This window comes from Scyliorhinus canicula, chromosome 27 (genome assembly GCF_902713615.1).
Source record: "Scyliorhinus canicula chromosome 27, sScyCan1.1, whole genome shotgun sequence".
NCBI lineage: Eukaryota > Metazoa > Chordata > Chondrichthyes > Carcharhiniformes > Scyliorhinidae > Scyliorhinus > Scyliorhinus canicula.
Genome location: NC_052172.1, coordinates 4,509,643 through 4,537,204, shown reverse-complemented (window position 1 = coordinate 4,537,204; position 27,562 = coordinate 4,509,643). Strand labels below are relative to the sequence as shown.

Below are 27,562 nucleotides of genomic sequence, written 5' to 3'. Positions count from 1 at the left end.
TTCCTTGATGATAGATTCCAGCATCTTCCCTATTACCGAAGTTAAACTCACTGGCCTATAATTTCCTGCTTTCTGCCTACCTCCTTTTTTAAACAGTGGCGTCACGTTTGCTAATTTCCAATCCACCGGGACCACCCCAGAGTCTAGTGAATTTCGGTAAATTATCACTAGTGCATCTGCAATTTCCCTAGCCATCTCTTTTAGCACTCTGGGATGCATTCCATCAGGGCCAGGAGACTTGTCTACCTTTAGCCCCATTAGCTTGCCCATCACTCCCTCCTTAGTGATAACAATCGTCTCAAGGTCCTCACCTGTCATAGCCTCATTTCTATCAGTCACTGGCATGTTATTTGTCTTCCACTGTGAAGACCGACCCAAAAAACCTGTTCAGTTCCTCAGCCATTTCCTCATTTCCCATTATTAAAACTCCCTTCTCATCCTCTAAAGGACCAATATTTACCTTAGCCACTCTTTTTTGTCTTATATATTTGTAAAAACTTTTACTGTCTGTTTTTATATTCTGAGCAAGTTTACTCTCATACTCTACCTTACTCTTCTTTATAGCTTTTTTAGTAGCTTTCTGTTGCCCCCTAAAGATTTCCCAGTCCTCTAATCTCCCAGCAATCTTTGCCACTTTATATGCTTTTTCCTTCAATTTGATACTCTCCCTTATTTCCTTAGATATCCACGGTCGATTTTCCCTCTTTCTTCCGTCCTTCCTTTTTGTTGGTATAAACCTTTGCTGAGCACTGTGAAAAATCGCTTGGAAGGTTCTCCACTGTTCCTCAACTGTTCCACCATAAAGTCTTAGCTCCCAGTCTACCTTAGCTAGTTCTTCTCTCATCCCCTTGTAATCTCCTTTGTTTAAACACAAAACACTAGTATTTGATTTTACTTTCTCACCCTCCATCTGTATTTTAAATTCCACCATATTGTGATCGCTCCTTCCGAGAGGATCCCTAACTATGAGATCATGAATCAATCCCGTCTCATTACACAGGACAAGATCTAGGACCGCTTGTTCCCTCGTAGGTTCCATTACATACTGTTCTAGGAAACTATCGCGGATACATTCTATAAACTCCTCCTCACGGTTGCCTTGACCGACCTGGTTAAACCAATCGACATGTAGATTAAAATCCCCCATGATAACTGCTGTACCATTTCTACATGCATCAGTTATTTCTTTGTTTATTGCCTGCCCCACCATCTCGTTACTATTTGGTGGCCGATAGACTACTCCTATCAGTGACTTTTTCGCCTTACTATTCCTGATTTCCACCCAAATGGATTCAACCTTATCCTCCATAGCACCGATGTCATCCCTTACTATTGCCCGGATGTCATCCTTAAATAACAGAGCAACACCACCTCCCTTACCATCCACTCTGTCCTTCCGAATAGTTTGATACCCTCGGATATTTAACTCCCAGTCGTGACCATCCTTTAACCATGTTTCAGTAATGGCCACTAAATCATAGTCCTTCACGATGATTTGTGCCACCAACTCATTTACTTTATTCCGAATACTACGAGCATTCAGGTAAAGTACACTTATGTTGGTTTTTTTACCTCTGTTTTGAATCTTAACATCTCCAGTTTTATTCCTTTTGTTATTACTGGGCCTATTCACTGTGCTCCCCTCAGTCACTGTACCTTGTACTGTCGCCCTTATGGATTTCTGACTATGTCTTCTCTGCCTTGCACTTTTCCCCTTACTTCCTTTTGTTTCTGTCCCTGTTTTACTACCTTCCAACTTCCAGCATTGGTTCCCCTGCCACATTAGTTTAAACCCTCCCCAACAGCTCTAGAAAACACCCCCCCTAGGACATCGGTTCCAGTCCTGCCCAAGTGCAGACCGTCCGGTTTGTACTGGTCCCACCTCCCCCAGAACCGGTCCCAATGCCCCAGGAATTTGAATCCCTCCCTCTTGCACCATCTCTCGAGCCACGCATTCATCCTATCTATCCTGACATTCCTACTCTGACTAGCTCGTGGCACTGGTAGCAATCCTGAGATTATTACCTTTGAGGTCCTACTTTTTAGTTTAACTCCTAACTCCCTGAATTCCGCTTGTAGGACCTCATCCCGTTTTTTACCTATATCGTTGGTGCCTATGTGCACCACGACAGCTGGCTGTTCACCCTCCCCCCCTAGAATGTCCTGCAGCCGCTCCGAGACATCCTTGACCCTTGCAACAGGGAGGCAACATACCATCCTGGAGTCTCGATTGCGTCCACAGAACCGCCTGTCTATTCCCCTTACGATCGAGTCCCCTATCACTATAGCCCTGCCATTTTTCTTCCTGCCCTGCTGTGCAGCAGAGCCAGCCACGGTGCCATGAACCTGGCTGCTGCTGCCTTCCCCTGGTGAGCCATCTCCCTCAACAGTATCCAAAGCGGTATATCTGTTTTGCAGGGAGATGACCGCAGGGGACACCTGCACTGCCTTCCTACTCTTGCTCTTTCTTTTGGTCACCCATTTTCTATCTCCCTCAGTAACCTTCACCTGCGGTGTGACCAACTCGCTAAACGTGCTATCCACGACCTCCTCAGCATCGCGGATGCTCCAAAGTGAGTCCATCCGCAGCTCCAGAGCCGTCAAGCGGTCTAACAAGAGCTGCAACTGAACACACTTCTTGCACGTGAAGGAGCCAGGGACAGTGGGCATGTCCCTGAGCTCCCACATCGCACACGAGGAGCATGACACGGGTCTGGGATCTCCTGCCATGTCTTAAACCCTTGGTAAACTTAAACAACTACAATTTCAAAATAAAAATAAGTAAATTAGACAATGAAAAGAAAAAGAGAGACTACTTACCAGTCACTTACCAGGGTTAAAGAGCACCTCCTCACACTCTGCACCGAATTACCTCACTGCACCAAATTACCAAATTTCAATCCTCCACTCTGTACGAGTCTCACTCCGGATGAGTCTCCTGGAAAGTGCTTGCTTACTTTGTGCGCAGTCTCTCTGTCTTTTATACAGACCTCAGCTAACCGATGACTCAAAAAAATACCTTAACACAAGGTTTCATTTTTTAAAGACTTTTACTAACTGCAACAGACTAAAACCCACATCGACTAAACATTACTTAATAGGCAACTAATATTGCAGAAAAGATAACCCTTGTTAGCAGCTTAACATCGCTGATAACCCCAAGCCGTGTATGTGCATTACAATACACACTGCAGAATTTCAGTCTTTACAGAAAGTAGTGCAAAGTTGTTCCCAGCTTCCACTGAAGTCACTTGACCCCATTTTGAGAGTTACACTGTCAAGCGACCATTGAAAGTCCTTTCCCTTGAGAATTCCCGAACTGACTTCCAGCCGTACAGCCCAATCCAGTGATTGCTTCTCCCAGCCTCACCAGGGTTAAATGCCCGGTGTTCTTTCATCCCCGGGTTCCTCTTTTTTGAGCAGAGGACATGCTTCCACCAGCATTCTGCCTGGTAGGTAACAGAGACCAACCTTCACCGCACCCACCCCCCCCCCCCCCCTGCTCGCAACGGCTGCTGCTTTCTTACCTCTCCACGTCCAGAGTTTTTTGATCAGCCTGCCTGAGAGTCTCTGCCTAAAACAGAGCTACCTGTTTGGGCAGCACGGTAGCATGGTGGTTAGCTCCAGGGTCCCAGGTTCGGTTCCCGGCTGGGTCACTGTCTGTGTGGAGTCTGCACATCCTCCCCGTGTGTGCGTGGGTTTCCTCCGGGTGCTCCGGTTTCCTCCCAAAGTCCAAAGATGTGCGGGTTAGGTGGATTGGCCATGCTAAATTGCCCGCGGTGTCCTAAAAAGTAAGGTTAAAGGGGGGGGTTGCTGGGTTACGGGTATAGGGCGGATACGTGGGTTTGAGTAGGGTGATCATGGCTCGGCACAACATCGAGGGCCGAAGGGCCTGTTCTGTTCTATGTTCTATGTCTCTCTGCTTTCAGCTGTGAAATGTGGCTTTTGGGATCCGGTGAGCTTTGACCTGGGTAACCTATTCCCATTATTATCATAACCTGGCCTTTTGCTAGGCAGAATCTAAAAAAAAAAAAACTTCACACCACCCCCCTTTGCGAGGACATCCTGTTTTACCTTAAATTAAAAGAGACAAGTCCAAAACATAACCATCCAATAAAATCTCACGTTGGTAACAATATACAGCATAGAACCAGGCACGTGGTCCATGCTGGTGTTTATGCTCCACTCGACTCTCTTCCCATCTTTTCTCATCTAAATCTACTATCGCAACCCGCTGTTCCTATCCCCCTAAAGCACTTGTCTAGCTTCCACGTTAATCCATCCTTAATATTCATTTCAACTACTCTGTTGTAACCAGTTCCATATTCTTCCACCAAAGTTTCTTCTGAATTACCTATTGGATTTCTTGGTCACTATCTGGTGTGGTTGCTGTCTAAGTTATGCCACCAATTCTCCCCACCCCCCAACCCACACACCCTTCACTGTCACTGGATCAAAATCCTGGAACTCCCTAACAGCATTGTTGGTGTACGTACACCACAGGGACTGCAGTGGTTCAAGAAGGCAGCTCAACACCCCTTTTAAAAAAAAAATAATCACTACAGTGCCGAAGGAGGCCATTCAGCCCATCGAGTCCGCACTGACCATCCGAAAGACAATCCTACCTAGGCCCCCCCGCCCCATTCCAGTAACCCCATCTTTCCTACACATCTTTGGACTGTGGGAGGAAACCAGAGAACCCGGAGGAAACCCACGCTGACACGGGGAGAAAGCAAAAACACCATCTGGACACCCAAGGCCGGAATTGAACCTGGGTCCCTGGCACTGTGAGGCAGCAGTGCTGACCACTGTTCACCATTCTGGTCCAGCTGGTGAAGGAGGCCATTCGGCCCATCGAGTCTGCACCGTCTCCTGGAAAGAGCACCCTACCCAAGGTTAACACCTCCACCCTATCCCCATAACTCAGTAACCTCACCCAACACTGAGGGCAATTTTGGACACTAAGGGCAATTTATCATGTCCAATCCACCTAACCTGCACATCGTTGGACTGTGGGAGGAAACCGGAGCACCCGGAGGAAACTCTCGCACACACGGGGAGAACGTGCAGACTCCGCACAGACAGTGACCCAAGCCGGAATCGAACCTGGAACTGTGAAGCGATTGTGCTATCCACAATGCGACCGTGCTGCCCTCAGTGCGCATCTCATGAACCAATTTTTAAAAAGGAAATTATTCTTTCTACTCGTTCACCTTTCATCATTTGAAACACTTTGATTTGGTTGTCCCTTAGCTGCCTTTTTTCAAGCGACAGAGACCAGTCTGTCGATCTTTTCCTGATGTGTAAACCCACCTGTTTCTGTAAGTCCTTGTAAATCTTCTCTGCACCCTCGCCAACGACTCATCTTTTTTGGAATGAAATGGCGACCAGAACTGCAATTCTTGAGACGGGATTAGCATAACTGCTCTTTTATCTCAATTCCCTTGGTAACACTAAAGCCTGGTGTGCTTTATTATGGCCTTACTGGTCCACGGTGCAACCTTGTAATTGGTTTATTTGTACTCACGCGGTCCCCTTGTTCCTCTCGCCCACGTGGACTTTCATCTTCAAAGCTTAAATGCCCTCCCTATTCTTCCTCCCCAAAATATTCTACCTCATATTCATCAGCGTTGAACTTAATTTGCTAGTAATTTGCACATTGTGAAAATGTATTCCTCCTGTAACATGTTGCAATTCTCACTATTATTCCCTCCAATTTGGGGTGATTCAAATTTAGAAATGTTATTATTTTACTGTTAACAGCAGCGGTTCCAGCACTCATCCTTGTGGAACATCACTTCCCATCCTCTGCCACCCTGAATAACTATCCTTTGCTCTCATTCTGTGGTCGCGAGCGAGACTCCCGGTATGTAGATTGTCCGACCAGAAGGGAGGCCATATTAGATTTAGTACTTGGTAATGAACCAGGGCAGGTGATAGATTTGTTAGTGGGGGAGCATTTTGGAGGTAATGACCACAATTCTGTGACTTTCACTTTAGTAATGGAGAGGGATAGGTGCGTGCAACAGGGCAGGGTTTACAATTGGGGGAAGGGTAAATACAATGCTGTCAGACAGGAATTGAAGTGCGTAAGTTGGGAACATAGGCTGTCAGGGAAGGACACTAGTGAAATGTGGAACTTGTTCAAGGAACAGGTACTGCGTGTCTTGGATATGCATGTCCCTGTCAGGCAGGGAAGAGATGGTCGAGTGAGGGAACCATGGTTGACAAGAGAGGTTGAATGTCTTGTTAAGAGGAAGAAGGAGACTTGCGTAAGGCTGAGGAAACAAGGTTCAGACAGGGTGCTGGAGGGCTACAAGATAGCCAGGAGGGAACTGAAGAAATGGATTAGGAGAGCATGAAAAATCTTTGGGGGGTAGGATCAAGGAAAACCCCAAGGCCTTTTACACATGAGAAATATGAGAATGACTAGAGCGAGGGTAGGTCCGATCAAGGACAGTAGCGGGAGATTTTGTGTATCGAGTCTGAAGAGATTGGAGAGGTCTTAAACGAGTACTTTTCTTCAGTATTTACAAATGAGAGGGGCCATATTGTTGGAGGACAGTGTGAAACAGACTGGTAACCTTGAGGAGATACTCGTTAGGAAGGAAGAGGTGTTGGGCGTTTTGAAAAACTTGAGGATAGACAAGTCCCCCGGGCCTGACGGGATATATCCAAGGATTCTATCGGAAGCAAGAAATGAAATTGCAGAGCCGTTGGCAATGATCTTTTCGTCCTCACCGTCAACAGGGGTGGTACCAGGGGATTGGAGAGTGGCGAATGTCGTTCCCCTGTTCAAAAAAGGGAATAGGGATAACCCTGGGAATTACAGGCCAGTTAGTCTTACTTCGGTGGTAGGCAAAGTAATGGAAAGGGTACTGAGGGATAGGATCTCTGAGCATCTGGAAAGACACTGCTTGATTAGGGATAGTCAGCAGGGATTTGTATGGGGTAGGTCTTGCCTTACAAGTCTTATTGACTTCTTTGAGGAGGTGACCAAGCATGTGGATGAAGGTAAAGCAGTGGATGTAGTGTACATGGATTTTATTAAGGCATTTGATAAGGTTCCCCATGGTAGGCTTATGCAGAAAGTAAGGAGGCATGGGATAGTGGGTAATGTGGCCAGTTGGTTAACGAACTGGCTAACCGATAGAAGTCAGAGTGGTGGTGGATGGCAAATATTCAGCCTGGAGCCCAGTTACCAGTGGCATACCACAGGGATCAGTTCTGGGTCCTCTGCTGTTCATGATTTTCATTAATGACTTGGATAAGGGAGTTGAAGGGTGGGTCAGTAAATTTGCAGATGGTGGAGTTGTGGATAGGGAGGAGGGGTGTTGTCGGCTGCAAAGAGACATAGATAGAATGCAGAGCTGGGCTGAGAAGTGGCAGATGGAGTTTAACCTAGACAAGTGGGAGGTTGTCCATTTTGGAAGGACAAATATGAATGCGGAATACAGGGTTAACGGTAGGGTTCTTGGCAATGTCGTGGAGCAGAGAGATCTTGGGGTCATGTTCATAGATCTTTGAAAGTTGCCACTCAAGTGGATAGAGCTGTGAAGAAGGCCTATGGTGTGCTAGCGTTCATTAGCAGAGATATTGAATTTAAGAGCCGTGAGGTGATGATGCAGCTGTACAAAACCTTGGTACGGCTACATTTGGAGTAGTGTGCGCAGTTCTGGTCACCTCATTTTAGGAAGGATGTGGAAGCTTTGGAAAAGGTGCAAAGGAGATTTACCAGGATGTTGCCTGGAATGGAGAGTAGATCTTACGAGGAAAGGTTGAGGGTGCGAGGCCTTTTCTCATTAGAACAGAGAAGGATGAGGGGAGATTTGATAAGAGTTTATAAGATGATCAGGGAAATAGATAGACAGTCGGGAGACATTTCCCCCGGGTGGAACAAACCATTACAAGGGGACATAAATTTAAAGGTAAATGGTGGAAGATATAGGGGGGGGATGTCAGAGGTAGGTTCTTTACCCAGAGAGTAGTGGGGGCATGGAATGCACTGCCTGTGGAAGTAGTCGAGTCGGGAAACATTAGGGACCTTCGTGCGGCTATTGGATAGGTACATGGATTATGGTAGAATAATGGAGTGCAGATTAATTTGTTCTTAAGGGCAGCACGGTAGCATTGTGGATAGCACAATTGCTTCACAGCTCCAGGGTCCCAGGTTCGATTCCGGCTTGGGTCACTGTCTGTGTGGAGTTTGCACATCCTCCCCGTGTGTAAGTGGGTTTCCTCCGGGTGCTCCGGTTTCCTCCCACAGTCCAAAGATGTGCAGGTGGGTGGATTGGCCGTGATAAATTGCCCTTTAGTGTCCAAAATTCTATGATAATCTATGATTAACCTAGGACAAAAGTTTGGCACAGCAGTGTGGGCCGAAGGGCCTGTTCTGCGCTGTATCTCTCTATGTTCTCTGCTTTCTGTCTTGAAGTTCAGCTGGCAATCTATTCTGCCACTTTCCCCCTGACTGCACATTCTATAACCTTATCGTGGGGCAACTTGTCAAAGGCTTTTTGAAAATTGAGATAAATTACATTTACCACATTACCATTGTCCACCCTTTACCTCAAAATTCAACAAGGCCACAATTATTTACAATATAAATTACCTGGATGAGGGAAGTTAATGCACTATTGCCAAGTCTCCAAGCGGGACGCCAAATGGTGAGGATGACACAAAAAAGTCTACAAAGAGTAAAAGACAGGTGGGCAAAAACTTGGCAGATGGGATATAATGTAGGAAAATGTGATGTTATGCACATTGGTTGGAAGGCTAAAGGGGCCGATTATTATGTAAATTGAGAAGGGGGGGGGGGGGGGATTCCTCAAGAAGCTACCATGCGGGTAATTGGAGTGTTACATAGAACATTACAGCGCAGTACAGGCCCTTCGGCCCACGATGTTGCGCCGTCCTGTGAAACCCCTCTAAAGACCCTCTACACTATTCCCTTATCGTCCATATGCCTATCCAATGACCATTTGAATGCGTTTAGTGTTGGCGAGTCCACTACTGTTGCAGGCAGGGCATTCCACGCCCTTACTACTCTCTGAGTAAAGAACCTACCTCTGACATCTGTCCTATATCTATCTCCTCTCAATTTAAAGCTATGTCCCCTCGTGCTGGACATAACCATCCGAGGAAAAAGGCTCTCACTGTCCACCCTATCTAATCCTCTGATCATCTTGTATGCCTCAATTAAGTCACCTCTTAACCTTCTTCTCTCTAACGAAAACAGCCTCAAGTCCCTCAGCCTTTCCTCACATGATCTTCCCTCCATACCAGGCAACATTCTTGTAAATCTCCTCTGTACCCTTTCCAATGCTTCCACATCCTTCCTATAATGTGGCGACCTGAACTCAGGAGGCTTGCGAGGAGGGTAGATGTCGAGAGGATGCTTCCTCTTGCGAAAGAGTCCAGGACAAGAGGGCATAATCTTAGAGTAAGGGCTGTCCACTTGAGACCGAGATGATTAGGAATTTTTTTTCTGAGAATGGTAAATCTGTGGAATTCTTTACCGCAGTGAACTGTCGATGCCGGGTCATTAAATATGTTCAAGATGGACAGATTTTTAATCAGCAAGGCTTATGGGGATAAGGCAGAAAGTGGAGTTGAGGATCATATTTCTGCTCCTACATCTTACATTCTTCGATCCTGTTGTTTACTTAAGCTGCTTCCATTTTTACTTGCACATCTTGATCACCATCCCCCAAAGCTAGTCAAAAGCCTTTGGCACCTCCCTATTTAGAGTTCCACCAGGACATGGGATCCCATCCTGGTTTTGGGAACAACTCATTCCTGGCCCAGAATTAGTGCCGGAATCCCATGAAATCCACCTCTTGGTGTGCGTGCTCCCGTGCCAATTTACATGGGGTTTAGGCAATAATCAGCAATTATCCCTGAAGTATTGCATTTAAATTCAGAGCTTAACACCTGTATGGTCAATTAAGTAGCACTAAATTAAATTAGTTTCCACTTTGTAAACTCATCTCAATGTGGCGACAGAGTATTCAATAGTTTGAATTTCAATGGGGATTAAAATTCAGCTTATTACCTTCCTTGCTTTTTAAAATTTTTCAAGCATTAATCCACAAGTAGAATTAAGTTTGATACAGCCAATCTGAACTGATCTCACTGCGCAAATAGGATATGCTGATTAGTAAGGTGTTGTACTTAATCAACAGCTTGTTACAGAGTCAAAACCAATAGTGGTAGCTGCTGGTTCCATTTTTAAAAAGCCCATTTGAAAAGCATTCTGGTCTAGCCGTCCTCAAAAAGCTTTCTGCCAGAATAATCATCTTTATTATTGTACCCAAACAGGCACGTAATGTGGTGACTAGGGGATTTTCACAGTAATAATCTTTATTATCACAAGTAGGCTTACATTAACACTAAGTTACTGTGAAAATCTCCTAGTCACCACACTGCAGCACCTGTTCAGTTACACAGAGGGAGAATTCAGAATGTCCAAATTACCTAACAAGCACGTCTTTCTGGACTTGCGGGAGGAAACCGGAGCGGGCGGAGGAAACCCACACATACACGGGAGAACGTGCAGACTCCGCACGGACAGTAACCCAAGCCGGAAATCGAACCCGGGACCCTGGCACAAACAGTGCTAACCACTGTTCCACCTAGCTGTTCTATCAATCAGCAGATTTTAATACTCCAAAAACAGGTTATGCTTCCCTCCCACAACTCAAAGGGACTGTGTAGCAGCCACTTAAGACAAGATACATCACGGATAGAGGTTGAGAGGAGGTAGATTTAAAACAGATGAGGAACTGCTTCTCGCAGAGGGTGATGAGTTTGTGGAATACGACGCCCCTGTGCGGTAGAATTAGAATCATTAAATGGTTTTAAAGGAGATAGATATATTTCTGATTTTTTTTTTTTATATACGGGTTGAAGGGATATGGGGAACAGGCAGGGAGGTGGATTTGAGACCAGGACGAGATCAGCCATGATCTGATTGAATGGCGGAGCAGGCTCGAAGGGCTGAGTTACCTACTTCTGCTCCTAATTCCTATGTTCCTAATACTGGTCGGACTCGCTTTAGTGAGATATTAGAGCTTGTACATAAATCCCATTGTTGCATCGACAATACTTAAACACCAAACTAGCCCCCAGTACGTGTGACTATTACTTGTTTTCCCTCTTTGCTTTCAAGTCAACCTCGTTGCACTTTTCTTTCATGAAAGAAATTGAGAATTTTAATGATCTTGCCCCTGCACGACAACTTAAGTCAGCATAACTCTTTCCCTCAGCAGAACTATACCAGAAACGTTAGCTCTGGGTTTTTTTTCCCTCAATAGATACTGCCAGCATTAAGTATTTTTGATATTTCAGAATCCACATTATTTTGCTTTAGTCTTCCTTCGAGGGTCAGAAATAAAACCAGATAATATATCTAAAAAGTAGTTTTCTACAATGTTTATGCCTTCTTACTGCCCATGATCAAAAGATTTTGTATGGAAAGAGGTATTTTTTCTTACCTTTGGGGTCTGGGTGTTCCAATTATGTTCTTCAGCAGCAAGCTTTCGAGAGTTTAAGATAGAGGTTGTTATTTATGACCACACATTTATTCTCATGCACTTTTGCAGACAGATAGATAATTGTAATCTAGCTGTGTGGGGTCCTTTGAATGGATTTGATGATTTCAGTTGCCTCTTTTGAAAAGTATATCCAAGGTTGTAGTCAAATAGTAGGAGGTTGGTTCTCAGGTAAACAGTTTGCTTGGTGTCTGTTAGTTTCAGAATCTGGTTCATAGTGGCTGATGCTTGCTGTGGAGCACACAGCTGTTTTAGGTGATCTTTTAGAGGAAATAAAGGGGATGAGTGTCTCCACGTGGCTTTTCACAAGTTCAGGGCCTTGTGTGGTATGCATGCCAATCCTGCATCCAGGTGTTGTGGGTTAACACTGCTGAGGTTGGAGACAGCATATTAGTTGTAGAAGTCAAATAATACTTTGATTGGTTACAGGGAAGGACATCTGCATATGTCCAATGCATACAGTATAGTTGACAAAAAGGTTTTACAGCTACCACCACTGTGCAAAAGAACTGCCAACTCTCTGAAGTCTCAGTATTCACAGACTAAATCACTGGAGTTTATAATTGGAGGGTATTAGCCATTTGGTAAAGTATAAACAGCATAAAGAACTTGGCATGTGATCATATCGCGAGTGGAATTCAAATAACAGCTCACAGGCCACCTGCGAAAGCAATTTACACGGCATCTATATTTCACTTGCAATTTTAACCTTGCCATTAAAAAAAACACCTCTAAACATGGAACTCGCTACAATGGAGCAACTGAAGCAGATGGCGTTGAAGGACGACTAGGTACAGAGAATCATAGGGCGAGGATAAGGAAACGGTGGAAGAGTATCAGGAACAACGCTGAATGGCCTGGGGTTTTATGCTGCCAGTGCTCCGGTTTTTACTTTGCTATAACCCAGGAAACATTACCACCAGTGCAATTTTATGTGTTTGTTAAACTTTTGAATTGGTTAAACAGTAGACCCAAGTTTGTGGGTGGCTCAGAGCACTATAATGAAAAACTGGATTTAGAAATGGTGTACGGGATGTAACCAATGGGAGGAATGGAAGGAACAGGAAAAATAGGGTGGAAGTTTCGATAGACAACGGTTGACATCCCTCCAGAGTTTCCACAGTCCAACATCAGTGGGTATGCCACCACAGAGCAGTTACGTACAAGCAAGGACTTGAATTGAATGGCATAGCCATCTTGAGGGGAGCCAAGTGGCCTGCTCCTACATGTCACACCCAAGTTCCTTATTGGTGATTCTATATCAGATCAATTAATCCCAACATCAAATCTAATAGCCCACTACCCTACCCTGGTTGTTTTTCACATCCGAAATGGTCCTAACTCTGCCTTTGCCAATTTGATTTGTCACCCACAATTATAGGAGATGGAGGAATTTAAATTCAATTGATAACTTGGGAGCTGAAATGCCCTTTAGTGAGAGAAATCTGCCATTACTACCTGGTCTGGCCTACATGCAACAGCAGAACTACAGCGGTTAGGGGCCCGTGATCCTTAATCTGGTTTTATTTACTTATGCCAATTCACAACTCTGGTACTAGAGATGACTAACTTTGCAGATCTGATTTTTCTTCAAATTCAGCTCCTAGTTGCTCACAACAAAGTTTAGTTCTACTAGTCATTGGTACTCCTGTCACCACAGTAACTGGATCCTTCCCCTCCCACTCTCCAGCCTATAACGTTCCCGCACAAGCCCTGAAGTCAGTGATGCTATTGGCAGCACAGAACAGCAACCAACTACCCTATCTGGCATCATCCCTACAATTTACATTCTCTGTTTGCTCATTCAGCTAGTAGTCCCTGCCTGTGTCCAAGAACCCCAAACCTGTTGGGAGAAGTGCAACGGCTGAGGTTTCTCCAGTGCGACCCTCGGCATTACAGGTCTGCCTCACTCACCCTCCCATCCCTGACCACAGGCCAAATCTGGGTACACAACTCCTCTTCCCCAACTGCTCTTCTCCTCCTCCCTCCGCCACACCCACATTTCCCAGATGCATTGTGCTGTCTGCGGCTTGGACTTCAGCTCAATTTTCATCTGAAGTTCCTAGAGCTGCACTAACTGCAGATGGATTCCCTGCGGCCCACTGTCACCACCAGTTCATGCTACAGCTGCATCACCACTTATCTTGCCATCAGTTGTATTTTAAGTTCACTTATTTTCTATTCCAAAATTTACCTTTTTTTTCCACCTGTACTCTGGATACTGAAGTTTCCAATTTCCTGATGAAAGGTTTAAACCAATGCCCTAGTTCGGAAATAAAATCTGGGTGCCGGGTAATGCTTGCATTAAGAATGTACCTACTGGTATCATTCCAGTCAAATGAGTGGGACAGGGACTAAAATAAAGCTGGCATCAAGAATTGAAGCTCAGGGCTCGACAGGGCAGGGTGAAATGCAGGACAAGTGTCCCTTGGCTGAAGGGGCCTATAACCAGAGAAGAGTCTCAAATCAGGTAGGACCGACACAAGGATGGAATTTTCAAGAGGGTGGTGAATCTAGAAATTCTTTGACCGCCTTGAACATACTCCACTGCACCTCTACACTTCTGTGAATTCCAGATATTAAAAAAAACGACGTGCAGCAGTGCTGAATGCACCCTCGGTTTTAAAAGGGGATACCATGTCCATGTGCAGGAAATTGTGCCGAGATAGATGATCAGCCTGCCCCCAAAATTTCTAAATGATCAGAACATGTAACAAGGCAAAAGAGCCCAGCAGCAGTGAATTCACACCAAGCTGTGGGTCAATACTGCCATTTGTCGTTTTCTGTCCAAGGCCACCACAGGTACAAAAAAAACAGGTGAATATACAAGATTAAATAACCCAAGGAAGTTGTTGCAAAGTCGAGGAGGGAAGTTGACTTTATTTTTGATCTCCAGACAGCCACATCAACAAGAAATCCAAGAAAGGTGGTTTCCATCTTACTCCATTTCAGAATTAAGTCATTTACAGATTACCAAGTACAACAGACTGGTACCACTTTGGGTAGTGGGAAAAAAATGGGGGGGGGGGGGGAAACAGATAAAAGTCCACAAAAGCAGGCCAATTGCTAACCCACCTGCAGCTCTGACATATTCAACTGTTTTATGATTTCAGCCATCAAAGAAATCTACAACTGCTGGAAGGGAAAGTTTCCTGAAGTTCATGCTCTTGCCCTTGAAGTTCACTACTAGCAACTGGTTTGGGGGCTATTCTGAACCAACCAGAATAACCCATCACTAGTCAACTACTGGAATTCTATTGTATATTAATGCTTTGGTAACTTATTTTGGTTATGCATTTTTCCCCTCCAGGTTAAAGTGGGGATCAGAACAGATATTATTTAGCCACCAACAACACAGCAAAATCAGTACAACAGAGACCGTACGATCAGGTTTTATTAAGTTTTCCAGAGCATTTGTAGGGATTTTTTTAAAATTCAGTGCATGTGTTTAATACTAGATATTTGGTCCCCTAGATACTAATTTACACTATTTCCCAGTTCAATGCTGATCACAAATCAGATAAGAGGCTAATGAGGTTCAAGAGGCCAATGATGTTAAAGTTCCCCATCGCTGTTGAGGCCAACATCACTTTGCTTTCTTAAACTTGCACTTAATGCACCCTCAGTTTTAGAAGATGACGCCCTGTCTGAAGAGGATGCCATGTCCATATATTGATAGCGTTAGAATTTTAAGGTGCTCTGGAAAAGATTGGCAGACAGAAAAATGTAATACAAGGACTACCAGTATCAGTCAACCCAGGACTGGATAATATTCTACCTTGGAATCATTCCTAATACTGGTCTCTTTTAAAAAAAAAAAAAGCCTGTTTCAGATTACAGCATCTCAAATGCATGTGGTAGTGCAGAACAACAGGAACAGATCAAACATCTGTCCAGTAAAAAAAGCATTTAAGAGTGCAGTAAATTTAATAGTTGCATTTAGGATTAAATAGGTATTTATTCAATGCAGTGAAAGCAAGGGTCAAAAACCAACAAGGGCAAGAAAGAAGAGCCTCCTGTAACATGTGGCCATTTGTTGCTGCTAACTTTAGCTAATTTTTGTGCAATGTGATCAGGACCGCATGCAAATCCCAAAAAAAAGTGTTCTTTCACTTCTTTTTAATAGACAAGAGTAAAGGGTCTGTGCCGTCACAAGAGTAAAAAACCCACTGGAACTGCAATTTGCTAATAAACGTAATTCATAAGATGCACTCCAGAAACAATGTGCATAAAGTGTAGTTTCTAAAAGTGGTTTTAAAGACAATTACAGAACATGTGAGCGAGACATTTAGTGATGTGGTCAGTGGCAAAGCCACATCCCAATGATTTCAAACTAAATATACAAAAAGTGTTTGTTTACATACCCAACTCAAACCTCACTAATAACCTGGAAGGAGTCCTGTGCACTTGTCCCATTGGAAGAGTTCCAGAATCTCAGATCAAACTAACACCCTGGTTAGGGTGGAGGCTCAGTTCTAGGTGCAAACTGCATGCGAGAGGGGGGCTTTAAACAGAATGCTTACTGAAGAAACAAAGGATCAGAAAATTATACTAGTAAGTGACATCAAGAGTAACGTCATTGGGAGTGAGTGAAATACATGTAGGTGTAAAAAAAATGGACTTCCCATCTCAGACCTTTGCAACCGCAGACCATACTCATGCAAATGAACCAGGTTTTTTTGCATGCATTACGATTTTTAAACCAGTGATTTGCATGAGAATGTTTGCACACAGTAGCCAGCTCAATACCCAGTGTTCAAAGAAAATAGCCCTCCAAGTTCGGTAATCCCTTCCAACAGGAATTCGGATCGCTGGAGCGCAGTCATTTCAACCCACAATTACTGACCTAATGTTAGAGAGGGGAGGAAACACTGCCCCATTAGAAAAGGATAGTCATCAATTATGCAGTTTAGAAAAAAAGTGTTTGCCAGCACCGATCATATTTGGGCTCATCAAAATGGACAGAAATGGACAAACAATTTACACATGCACCATGGGCTTTCATGCAGGTTTACAAATAAAATAGTAAATCAGGACAAGCTGGGTCAATTCATCCACTTTCAGAATCCAGTGGCTGAAGCAAGTTACACTATAAATCTTCCCAAACCACTTGGGTTCTACCCACTGAAGGCCTTCAAAAAAAAAAATCAAAACCAGTTTCCCCAGCCTACAGCAATCAAGCAAAAGCAGCACGAGATATCCATTCATCCTCTTAAATACTGGCCATCTTCACATATTGTGCAGTTAGATCACATCCAGCCCATGCAAGTACAACTCATTTAAGCAGCACATCATCCATTTGCCAATGCAGTCTGTTTGCCGGCACTGAATGTACTCATTGCGGTCAATTGTACTCGTCTCCAAGCTCCCACAGCCCAGATTAGCTTTAGAATGGATCTTGGATAAGCAATGAATGGTGAAATCATTTTTAGGAGAGTTTTTTTTTAAGGTTTAACATCTCACTTCAAAACCCTGCAAAGTGGGCACCAGCCCTGTTGTGTTGATTTGACATCAGGGGAATAGTGGGAAGACTGCATGTACTGGACATCCAAATGGGAGCTAGAGAAGCTCAATAACTCTGACAAGCACTCAATTTTAAGGTCTGTTTGGCCCAGTATGCACTTTCTGGCCATTCAGTCTGTTACAATGTGGGGTCTCAACATTTGATTGCGGGGTTAGGGGGGGGGAGGGGGAGAAGCAGTATTGGAGGCTCAATAAGCAGAGCAAACAGGGAAAATTTCAGTTTCCATAAGAAAGTTACAAAAAGGAGAGCTACCGGAACTTCCAGAGGGATGTTGCAAGTTTTGACGTCCTTCATCTAATTCCACAACTCTACCATTTCCAAGCGCTGAATGACTGCATTGCCAGTGTATCTGAAACTCAAACCCGGCTGTCAGATACTAATTCGTTTTGACCCGGATGCAAGATGCAATACAAAAACTCATTGTGGAAGAGGGGGGCAAATGATAAGAAATTGACCATTACAAAATATCTTACAATCCAAGTGGTTCAAACAGTACACAAGATCTTTTCAGACAAAAAGTTAACCGCATAAAGACAATTTTTCCTGGAGTTTCCAATTGGTCTCAAGTCCATTTGGGGCAGAAGAAGGAGGGTCTGCCAAAAAAAATTGTCACAAAAATCAAAAAAACAGGCCATTATGTTAAAACCATTACTGGTCAGGAGGCGAATGCTGTAGATGTTGAAGTGTACTGTGCAACAGGAACAGATCTGTCTCTTCTAGACTGATACCCTTAGCAGCAGCCACCTCCACCGCTGCCTTGCTTCAGTGGAGTGCTCTGGATTCGGACATTGGATTTTTCATCATTGTGTGTCGGGCCGGTGCCCATGCGGTTCTTGATCTCAGCAGCCATCGTCACAAATGCCTGTTCAACGTTAGTCGCATTCTTTGCACTGGTTTCCAAGAATGGAATTTGGAGAGAGTCGGCATACTCCTATTAAAGCACAGGTAACAAGAGCATTAGTTGAATGTCCCAATCCCAGAATTTATTACAAATCGAGCATGGTCCAAAATCTACAGTGCTTGTTACTCGATAACAAGACAGAGCTCTTGCGCAGTCAGGTCCTATCAAACAGATCAAAAACTCCATCTAACCTGAAATTATGTGCAGCAACCAGGAATTGGAATTCAGCATTTTAGTTGTGAATATTTATTGTGGCCAAGCCACCTGCCCTGCACCTCTTTGGGTTGTGGGAGTGAGACCTACATAGACACAGGTAGAATGTGCAAACTCCACACGGACAGTGACCCAGGATCAAACCAGAGACCTTGGGGTCACGAGGCAGCAGTGCTAACCACTGCACCACCAAGATGCCCCTTATTAGACTCCTTAACCTTTATCAGCTAGGCTTATTGCATTCAAGAGCAGTGGTTAGCACTGCTGCCTCACAGCTCCAGGTTCAATTCCCAGCTTGGGTCACTGTTTTAGTGGAGTTTTCACATTCTCCCAGTGTCTGCGCGAGCTTCCTCCGGGTGGTCCGGTTTCCTCCCACAGTCCAAAGATGTTCAGGTTATGTGGACTGGCAGTGACAAATTGCCCCTCGTGTCCGAAGATGTGTAGGTTAGGTGCACCTTGGTAGGGTGCTCAGAGGGTCAGTGCAGGCTCAATGGCCTTCTCTACAAAGGATTCTATGCAAATCAGCAAACTGACAAAAGAAACCTCTGGCCGTGACATTTATAAAGTTGAGGAGTATCATTTTCAGAAGTTTGAGAGATTACACTTTGTCACTGGATTTTGCTTTAAAAATGCACATTAATTTATACTTCCTGGTTTCCTCTAGTTAAAGAACAAATTCCTTTCTCTGTTGAGATACCAGAAAAAGGACCATACATAGACACCAGAATAGAGCAAGCTTCTTCGACACATTACATTAGCTGGAGCTCCACAAGATGCTTACCGAGAACAGCAAAGCTGAACTCCACTAACCATAAATTTCAAAGATTTGATATGGAGTTTAATCTCAATGGGAGAAATGATTGTTGGCCTCAGGACTTGGGGTTTAAAAAGTTGTCAAATTCAATAATCAGAATATTTAACTTGAGGGGTAGTCAATTAAACCAATTGTTGCCTTCCAACAACAGGGTCTAGTGATTCGAATGGAGTTCTTTGCTGGTCAACCCAAGAGGAAAGCATCAACTTCCCAAATCCCACCTGTATCTTGCAATTAGATTTTGCAATTAGATTTTACTTGATTCGGTTCCAAATTATTTTACAAGTCGAATACAAGGCAGATGTGAGGCAACCTACTCTCGCACATTTTTTTGCCATCCCTTAGCCAGCAATCTTTGGACAAGTGAATATTTATTGCCTTAAATCAGGAAGCACAATTCCCAATGTTAATACACCACCGAGACAACTGCTCAGCCCTGGAAATTTCCATTTCATGTTTCTCCCTATTCATAAATCTCAAGGTGAAGAGAAATCTGGATGTCCTGAAGTGATCAGGGCTTCCTGTGCAGCATGAAACATTTGTGCCTGAATGGATGTTGAGTTACTCCCCATCACCAGTGCCGAAAAAACTTGTACAAAGAATCAGACATCCCGAATTATGCTGCACCCAGTGCTGAGGATCCGGGTTCAATCCCGACCCGTGTGTCGAGTTTGCACATTCTCCCCCGTGTCCACGTGGGTCTCATCCACCATAACCCAAAGATGCGCAGTGTAGATGGATTGGCCACACTAAAAATTGCTCCTTAAATTGGGGGGGGAAAAGAGACTTGGGTACTAAATGGGAGTACCACACTCTTGGGATTGTATACAAAAATAAAGTCTAGTAACAAAATCTACTCCATGGTTCAAAGACTGTTTCAAACTCCCAAGTAATCAAAAGCAACTCCTTGAACAGGAGGAGGAGACTCGTGGTACTCACAGGACTGGAAATCCCAAGACCCAGGGAATGTTCAAATCCCACCACAACAGATGGTGAAGTTTCAAGTCCAATGATGGCCATGAAGACCATTCTTGGAAAAATCCATCTGGTTCACTGATGTCCCCTTTAGGGAAGGTAATCTGCCGTCCTTACTCGGTCTGGCCGACACGCGACTCCAGACCCACAGCAATGCCCTCTGAAGGAGCAAACCTCAGTTGAGGGGCAATAAATCTGGCCCAGCCATGCTGCCCACACCCCAAGAATTTCAAACTAGTACCAAGTGATCAAACCAGTCAGCACGCAAGAGTGTGTTTTTTTACCTTGGCTGTAGTATAATCCACTACCTTCTTAGTAGTCAAGTCACATTTGTTTCCTACTAGTAATTTGTTCACATTGTCACTGGCATAGCGAGCTATTTCCTCCAGCCACTGCTTAACATTAGTGAAGGAATCCTGTAAAGAGAGAGCAAATTGCTTAAGATGCATTAATCACAACAGTAACTGGAGTGCAAGCAGCTTGTTAACAGTCAGGATGCTAGCAGGTTGTATCCAGATGGTTTTATCAGAAGGCAATGTTGGCATTAGCCTCAATCTCAGCACTCACCAGACCAGTAGATTCACAAATTACAAAACTTCATTTCTCTTTGAAAAGGAGAAGCCAAGGGGCTGCCAGATAGGAGGCCTTGGGAATAAGTATGTGCTCTATTTCAAGAAGGAATTAGATAGAGCTCTTGGGCTAAAGGGTTCTAGGGATATTAGGGGGTGGGGGCAGGATCAGGGTATTGAACTTGGATGATCAGCCATGATTATAATGAATGGCAGAGCAGGCTTCCTCCTGCTTCTATTTTCTATGTAGAAACATGTGGAGCAAGAGCATAACTGTACAGAGATCTCATTACAGAGAAATCATGGGAAACTCGTCCAGCACGGATTTATTTAAAGACAAAAACATACAGAAGGAAAAGAGGGCAATGCCAATTGTGGAGAGAAGAGAATAAAAGTTCAAGTGGAGCATAAAAACCAACACTGGCATGACAGCCAGTCTCCTACTGAAACCAAAATTGGATACGACTACATTATCTTACCTCCCTTTTGCCAGATAAGCAACCATTTATATTACACTTTCACCCCCACCCCCCAAAATGCAGGCCACAATGCCAACCCTACCTGATCTGTAACGTCATACACAATAATAATCCCGTGCGCTCCTCTGTAGTAACTGGAAGTGATGGTCCGGAATCGCTCCTGTCCTGCTGTATCCCACTGGGAAGAGAGACAGCACACGTTAAAACATCAATGCTGCAGCTACACAACCTCCCAAACTAAAACCAGATGGACAGCACTGTGAATTGAACAGGCGGCCATGGGAAAAATGATTTCAGTACATCAGCACAGAACAGGCCCTTCGGCCCACGATGTTGTGCTGAACCTTTGTCCTAGATTATTCATAGAATTTACAGTGGAGGCCATTCAGCCCATCGAGTCTGCACCGGCTCTTGGAAAGGAGCACCCTACCCAAGGTCAACACCTCCACCCTATCCCCATAACCCAGTAACCCCACCCAACACTAAGGGCAATTTTGGACACCAAGGGCAATTTATCATGGCCAATCCACCTAACCTGCACATCTTTGGACTGGGAGGAAACCAAAGCACCCGGAGGAAATCCACGCAGACATGGGGAGAACGTGCAGACTCCACACAGACAGCAACCCAAGCCAGAATCGAGCCTGGGACCCTGGAGCTGTGAAGCAACTGTGCTATCCACAATGCTAACGCGCTGCCCTGAAGAACAAATCTTTTCTACCGTAATCCATGGACCTATCCAATAGCCGCTTGAAGGTCCCTAATGTTTCCGACTCAACTACTTCCACAGGCAGTGCATTCCATGCCCCCACTACTCTCTGGGTAAAGAACCTACCTCTGACATCCCCCCTATATCTTCCACCATTCACCTTAAATTTATGTTCCCTTGTAATGGTTTGTTCCACCCGGGGAAAAAAAGTCTGACTGTCTACTCTATCTATTCACCTGATCATCTTATAAACCTCTGTCAAGTCGCCCCTCATTCTTCTCCGTTCTAATGAGAAAAGGCCTAGCACCCTCAACCTTTCCTCGTAAAATAAGCTTCAAGTCTAAACCCCCCCCAGACTTTACTGAACCATTCAACCCTTCCCAGTCAATATTATCTTCATCTTGAAGACTTCTTTATATGGCCTCTACCTTCAATCCCTAAAGCTCGGATTAGTAAATACCTTGTACACGAGTAGTCTACATCTGTCCAGAGCACATTACACATCAGGCCTGGCCTTCAAATCTTAGAAAGGAGTCATTTATAGCTGTAAACCCATTTAGCCCAAGACCATGTCAGTTCTATGCAGAGAAGTCCCATTCCCTGCTTTTACACCCCCACCTCAACCCTGCAAGTTTCATTTATCATCATCAACACTCCCACCACTCCTCAAAAGGCAGGTTTCCAGGTTACCACCCTCATTCATATTTCTGCTGTATCTCATACCCAAAACCTTAGTGCTCTCCTCCCCCCCTCCCCCCCCCTCAAGTCCTTGCATCATTGCCAATGGCCTGTGTATACTATATCCAGTCAATCTGTTATACCTTTCTCCCCCAATCTTCTTTGCTCCCAAGGAGAACCACCCCACCTTATCCAAACCGGACCTCGGCCCAGGAGCATCTCCCCAGCTCTCATCCTCTGAAGGGTCACCAAACAAGGTTCAGCTTCAGTCCAATCAAAATGTTACACAGGCTCAGTACAACTTCTCTGCTTTTGTACAAATATCTCAAGCCCAAGATCTCACTTTGCTAACAAATGTCCTGGCTGCTTCACTGATTGATGAATATGAACTCTGCCTCTTTCAGAACCATGCCACAAGTCTATATGGTCTCTCTTTTCACCCACTCTCCTCGATTACATCCATTTACCACCTCCCAGCACATCCTGTTTCACCCCTTGGAGAGCACCACTGTCCCACCCTCCAGCCTGAAAAGCCAACCATCACCACGACTCACTGCTTTGTCACTTAGCCAAGTGGCTACTGACCTACCTATTCCACAGGCCTCAATTAACCAACCTTTTGGACAACATCCACTGCATTCCAGTCAACAGACCTGTGCCAGCCATCCTCAACTCAAACCTCCCAAGTGCCAGCTAGTTATTTTTCTCTCCTGATTGAAGAGTTCAAAACCTTGCCGTACCCACCACAGACTAACTGGCCGAGGACTGTCCAACTCCTTTGAATACGCAGGTCAACATTTTCCACTCAAATCCTCCCTGGAACCCCAGATATGATCTGCCTTTTCGCCAACTTCACTCCCAATCCCAGGTTGTAAATCACCTGGATCCGACAACCTGTTTAGCTTGGAAGCATAACCAGTCTTTCTAGTGTATCCTTTTCAGTTTTACCTTATTTAATTACTTCAGGACCAATACTTGGCTTTATTTTTTTACCTGCAGATTTCATTTTTGACCCGAAACAGCCCTACCAAGATCACCTTGGGTGGATCAGCTTGCCTCTGTCTAGAGGTAATCAACCAGTTTAATACAATCGCAAGTCTAAGAGATGTCAAAGCAATTGAAGTAGTCTTTTTCTTCCTTGTAGCACAGCTTATGAAGTCAGGGCCACTTTGGATAGTAAACTCAACCCAATCCCGCAACACAAAGCTTCTCACCGAGGCAGTAACATCAAGCAGGCAAAAACCAGAGAAATGCATCCATCTCCAAGGAAAAATTCTATGCTTTCTCCGGAGAGAATCTATTTACTGACACTGTTAGAATAAACGTTTTCCGCAATGTCTCTGAACTCAAAAGGATGCTCAAGTACACTGATATTTTGGAAGGAGCCCCCCCCCCCCCCCCCCAAAAAGCTCCATTATTATGGACATCTATAGAAATGTACAGAAGTTTAAAAACTCGGCACCATTTTAAGTCTCTCCCTCCCCAGTTACTCATTTGATGCCCATGTCCCTGATGAAGGTCTGCCCACAGTAAAGACCCACTGGCCTCAGTCAGCAAGGACATTCCAATCAGAATAAAGAGGCCCCATTCTTCCCATCGTGCACCATCAGTATTTCAACAGCCACGCAAACTACTGTCCAGTGAGTGTTACCCAACAGTGAGTGGAGCGTTGCCCAACTCAAATGCAGGCCGAGTTAGCAACCCATCCACTAAACAGACAGATTAAGGACAGACATTCTGTCGCCTTGAGCCAAAGTGACCCCACCTACACTAGATCACCTGATCTGAAAGGCTTCAGAACTCAATCCCATGACTTGTTTCTTCAAGCTCCACGGAAGTTTTGAAGACTAAACCTGGCTCCAACAGATTCGGCCCAAACGCAAATTAAAGTGAATTCCAACATATGTAAAATGACATTTTCTTTTAAAAATTCACCACAGGAGGTAGACAGAATCGATATTCTGGACACTTACAATTTGTAGCTTAATGGTTTTACCCTCTAGTTCGATGGTTCGAATTTTGAAGTCGACACCAATGGTACTGATGTAGCTTTCTGTGTATGTATCATCCTGGGGGGAAAAAAAACCCAAACCTAGTGATGGAAAGAAAGTGCACAAACATCCAGCTGCCTGCTGCTTTCACTACCTGGTGGCAGATCAATGACAATCTTTGACAAGCTAGCGCACTGCTGGATAGTAATCTAAAGCTAGAAGCCTGGACAGAGATATCCGGAAATTATTGCTACCCAAATTAAATTTTGGGCCAATTAATAAAAATCAGTAATATGACCACAAAACGACTGGGAATCATCATAACAGCCACCTGTCTCACCCTGGCCTGCTCAGCGACAGGAGTCAGTTTTAAGGGTGAAATGGAGGGTGATAATTTGGTTCAGGGGTGATAAAGGAGATGGAAACCAAGCTGCTCTCAAAAACAAAATTTGCAATTTCACATCACTTCCAAAAAAGAATTTGGCACGAAACCCACCCAATCAGCCTCCTTCAGGCCAGATGGTGGTCAAAACCCACCCAGGCCCGACGGCGGTACAAACCCACCCAGTCAGCCTCCTCCAGGCCCGACTGGTGCTGACTAAAGACAGAACATCCAGAAAATTCAAGGGAAACAAAACAAAATAGCATTTCTCCCATTTCCTCCCACCATCAAGTAAACTTCTCAATTTAAGAAAATAGAGGATGAACGGATTTAGTGTTGTTCCAGCAGTAGTTTATAAGTCAGGACACAAGGAGATAGTTTGAAAACAATTATACTGCGAGTTTGAAAACAATTATACTGCGATTTAAGGGAGCAAATGTTCCCTGTGACCCCACCTCAAAAAGGCCGTTACCACCTCCCACCTGGTGGCAGTGAGAGATCACCATTTTTTATACCAAATAGGAGGGTTGTTGTAACTGGGAGGGGGAATGGACAGAATTATTTAGAGAACAAATCTCCACAAAAAAATACAAACTCAAGTTTGGAGATTCTATTTGCGGGGGAAATCACTCCAGAGAATGAGGACCTCCTCTACCACAAGAGCACATAGAACATATAATCTGTACAGTGCAGAAGGAGGCCATTCACCCCATCAAGTCTGCACCATCCCACTCAAGCCCTCATTTCCACTCCGAACCCAACTTATCATGGCCAACCCACCTGACCTGCAAGGACTTTGGGAGGAAACCGGAGCACCTGGACGAAACCCACGCAGACACAGGGAGAACGTGCAGACCCCGCACAGACAGTGACCCAGCGGGGAATCGAACCTGGGACCCTGGTGCTGTGAAGCCAAAATGCTGCCCCGAAATGGTCACGAATAGAGTCGCCTACTCAATGGGAAACTGTGGGAGGTTGTAAAGTTGCAGAATAAAATCCAGAGACCCAGGGCAATGCTCTGCGGACCCAGGTTAGAATCCACCATGGCAGGATTTTGAAGTCAATAAAAAATATGGAATCAAATTAATGACCAGCATTGCACCAATTGCAAAAAAACCATCAATAGAATCCCTACAGTGCAGAAGGGGGCCATTTTGCCCATAGAGTCTGTACTGACCCAGAATACCCTATCTCTGCACTCCCCCACCCACCTCCACAGACAGTCACCCCAAGGCCTAGGTCCCTGGTACTGAGGCAGCCGTGTTACACCCACCCTTAGCTGGTCTAGCCTACATGTGACTCCAGACCCACAGTGATGTGGCTGACCATCTGAAATGGTGATTTGGGAAGGAAACCAAACGATGCTGGGAAATCCCAACCAGACAGCATCTGCAGAGAGGTTAACGTTGAGTGGCTTGATGACTTGTATGTTAGGGACTGGAATCATCAACTTCCCATAGACAGCAAGTTACTGCAGGGGGAATTTGAGACAGACAGCAGAGTCTCTCCCCTATCCCCCAGTTCTGTAAACCCTTCCTTGGGCCGGTCCACCTTGGACCCAACCCTTTGATCACCCCAATTGTCACACCTCTAGCTTCCTATTCTTATTTGATGTCTCTTGGTGTGTATATAATGTTAAAGGTGACATACAGGCCCAAGTCACTGTTATAGATGGCCATCGAAAGAACAATCCCTCAGGTGCATTAATTCAAGCGCAGCAACTTCCAAATTGTCAGTCCAACAACTCCATCAAATATTCAACAGCAGAGGGAATTGGGAGCAACAGTTTCTGCTTTAGTTGCGTCAGCATTATTCTGCCAACATTTAGCACTAAATAAACCAGCCTGCTGAGATGGTAGTCAATTATCTGGAGATGGGGCTTATGAGCATTTCCTTTGCCAGCTTGTTCCATTGTGGGGATCGTCCTTGGGCGAGGCAGTGGTGTTGGTTGCTGGATTAGTAATCCAGAGACCCAGGAGAACGCTCCGCCCCAACAAGTTCAAGGGCATTAAATGCTGACCTTACCCATGACACCCACATCCCCACGGATGATTAAAAGATTGATGAATGGCCACCTCAAATCGCTAACTTTTTAAAAACCATCTCAAGTAAAACATGGGGGAAAGTTACAGCCTTAATTTTACTTTCCAGCATTGGGAAATAGCACAAATAAAGATTACACACAGGAAACTTACAGCAAACCGGAGGAGCAGACAAGACTTTCCAACACCAGAGTCACCAATGAGGAGCAGCTTGAACAAGTAGTCACTGGATAAGAAAGAAAGAGAAATGGTTATAGATAAAGCAACTCTGCCAGTACATTTGTGCCCCTTCCCCACTACCCAAGTGATGTTCTCCATGTGGAACTGCTTTAGCACACCCTTAACATTGACAAGGTTTAGCAAAGCTTGCACTGGGTGAGAATCACAAGTCTAACTTGTATATTCAATGACCCAGTTTCTGGAAACAGGAATCGAATCAGCAGGTCCCACATGCACTCTCCCTCGATACCCAGTTTCTCATTTCAATGCAGACTGGGTACCTGCCCCACAGCCACCAGGTCCCACCCAGCAATGAGACCCAAGTGATCATCCTTCACGTCACCAGGTTTTGCCGTTTGGGGAACATTCTGTACAACACTTCTGAAAGACAGTTTGTTGGCGGAAGCAGCAGCTCCCTCAGTGAGGGGACGGTGGGGACTGGATTCCTAATCCCGAGACCCAGCCTCATGCTCTGGGGGACCTGGGGCCATGGTAGATGGCGAAATTTGAATTC

General features: G+C 44.8%; 1 protein-coding gene across 1 annotated transcript in view; it reads right to left on the bottom strand.

Moving 5' to 3' along the window:
• Nucleotides 1–14,412: 14,412 nt before the first annotated feature.
• LOC119957776 (ras-related protein ORAB-1-like) overlaps nucleotides 14,413–27,562 on the bottom strand; it is a 34,616-nt gene continuing 21,466 nt past the window's right edge. The window contains exons 2-6 of the mRNA XM_038785859.1: nucleotides 26,983–27,055; nucleotides 24,388–24,483; nucleotides 21,110–21,205; nucleotides 20,264–20,395; nucleotides 14,413–18,007 (exon numbers count right to left, since the gene is read on the bottom strand). Coding sequence (XP_038641787.1) covers nucleotides 17,807–18,007; nucleotides 20,264–20,395; nucleotides 21,110–21,205; nucleotides 24,388–24,483; nucleotides 26,983–27,055 — 598 coding nt within the window. The 3' untranslated portion in view covers nucleotides 14,413–17,806. The remainder of the gene's footprint in view (nucleotides 18,008–20,263; nucleotides 20,396–21,109; nucleotides 21,206–24,387; nucleotides 24,484–26,982; nucleotides 27,056–27,562) is intronic.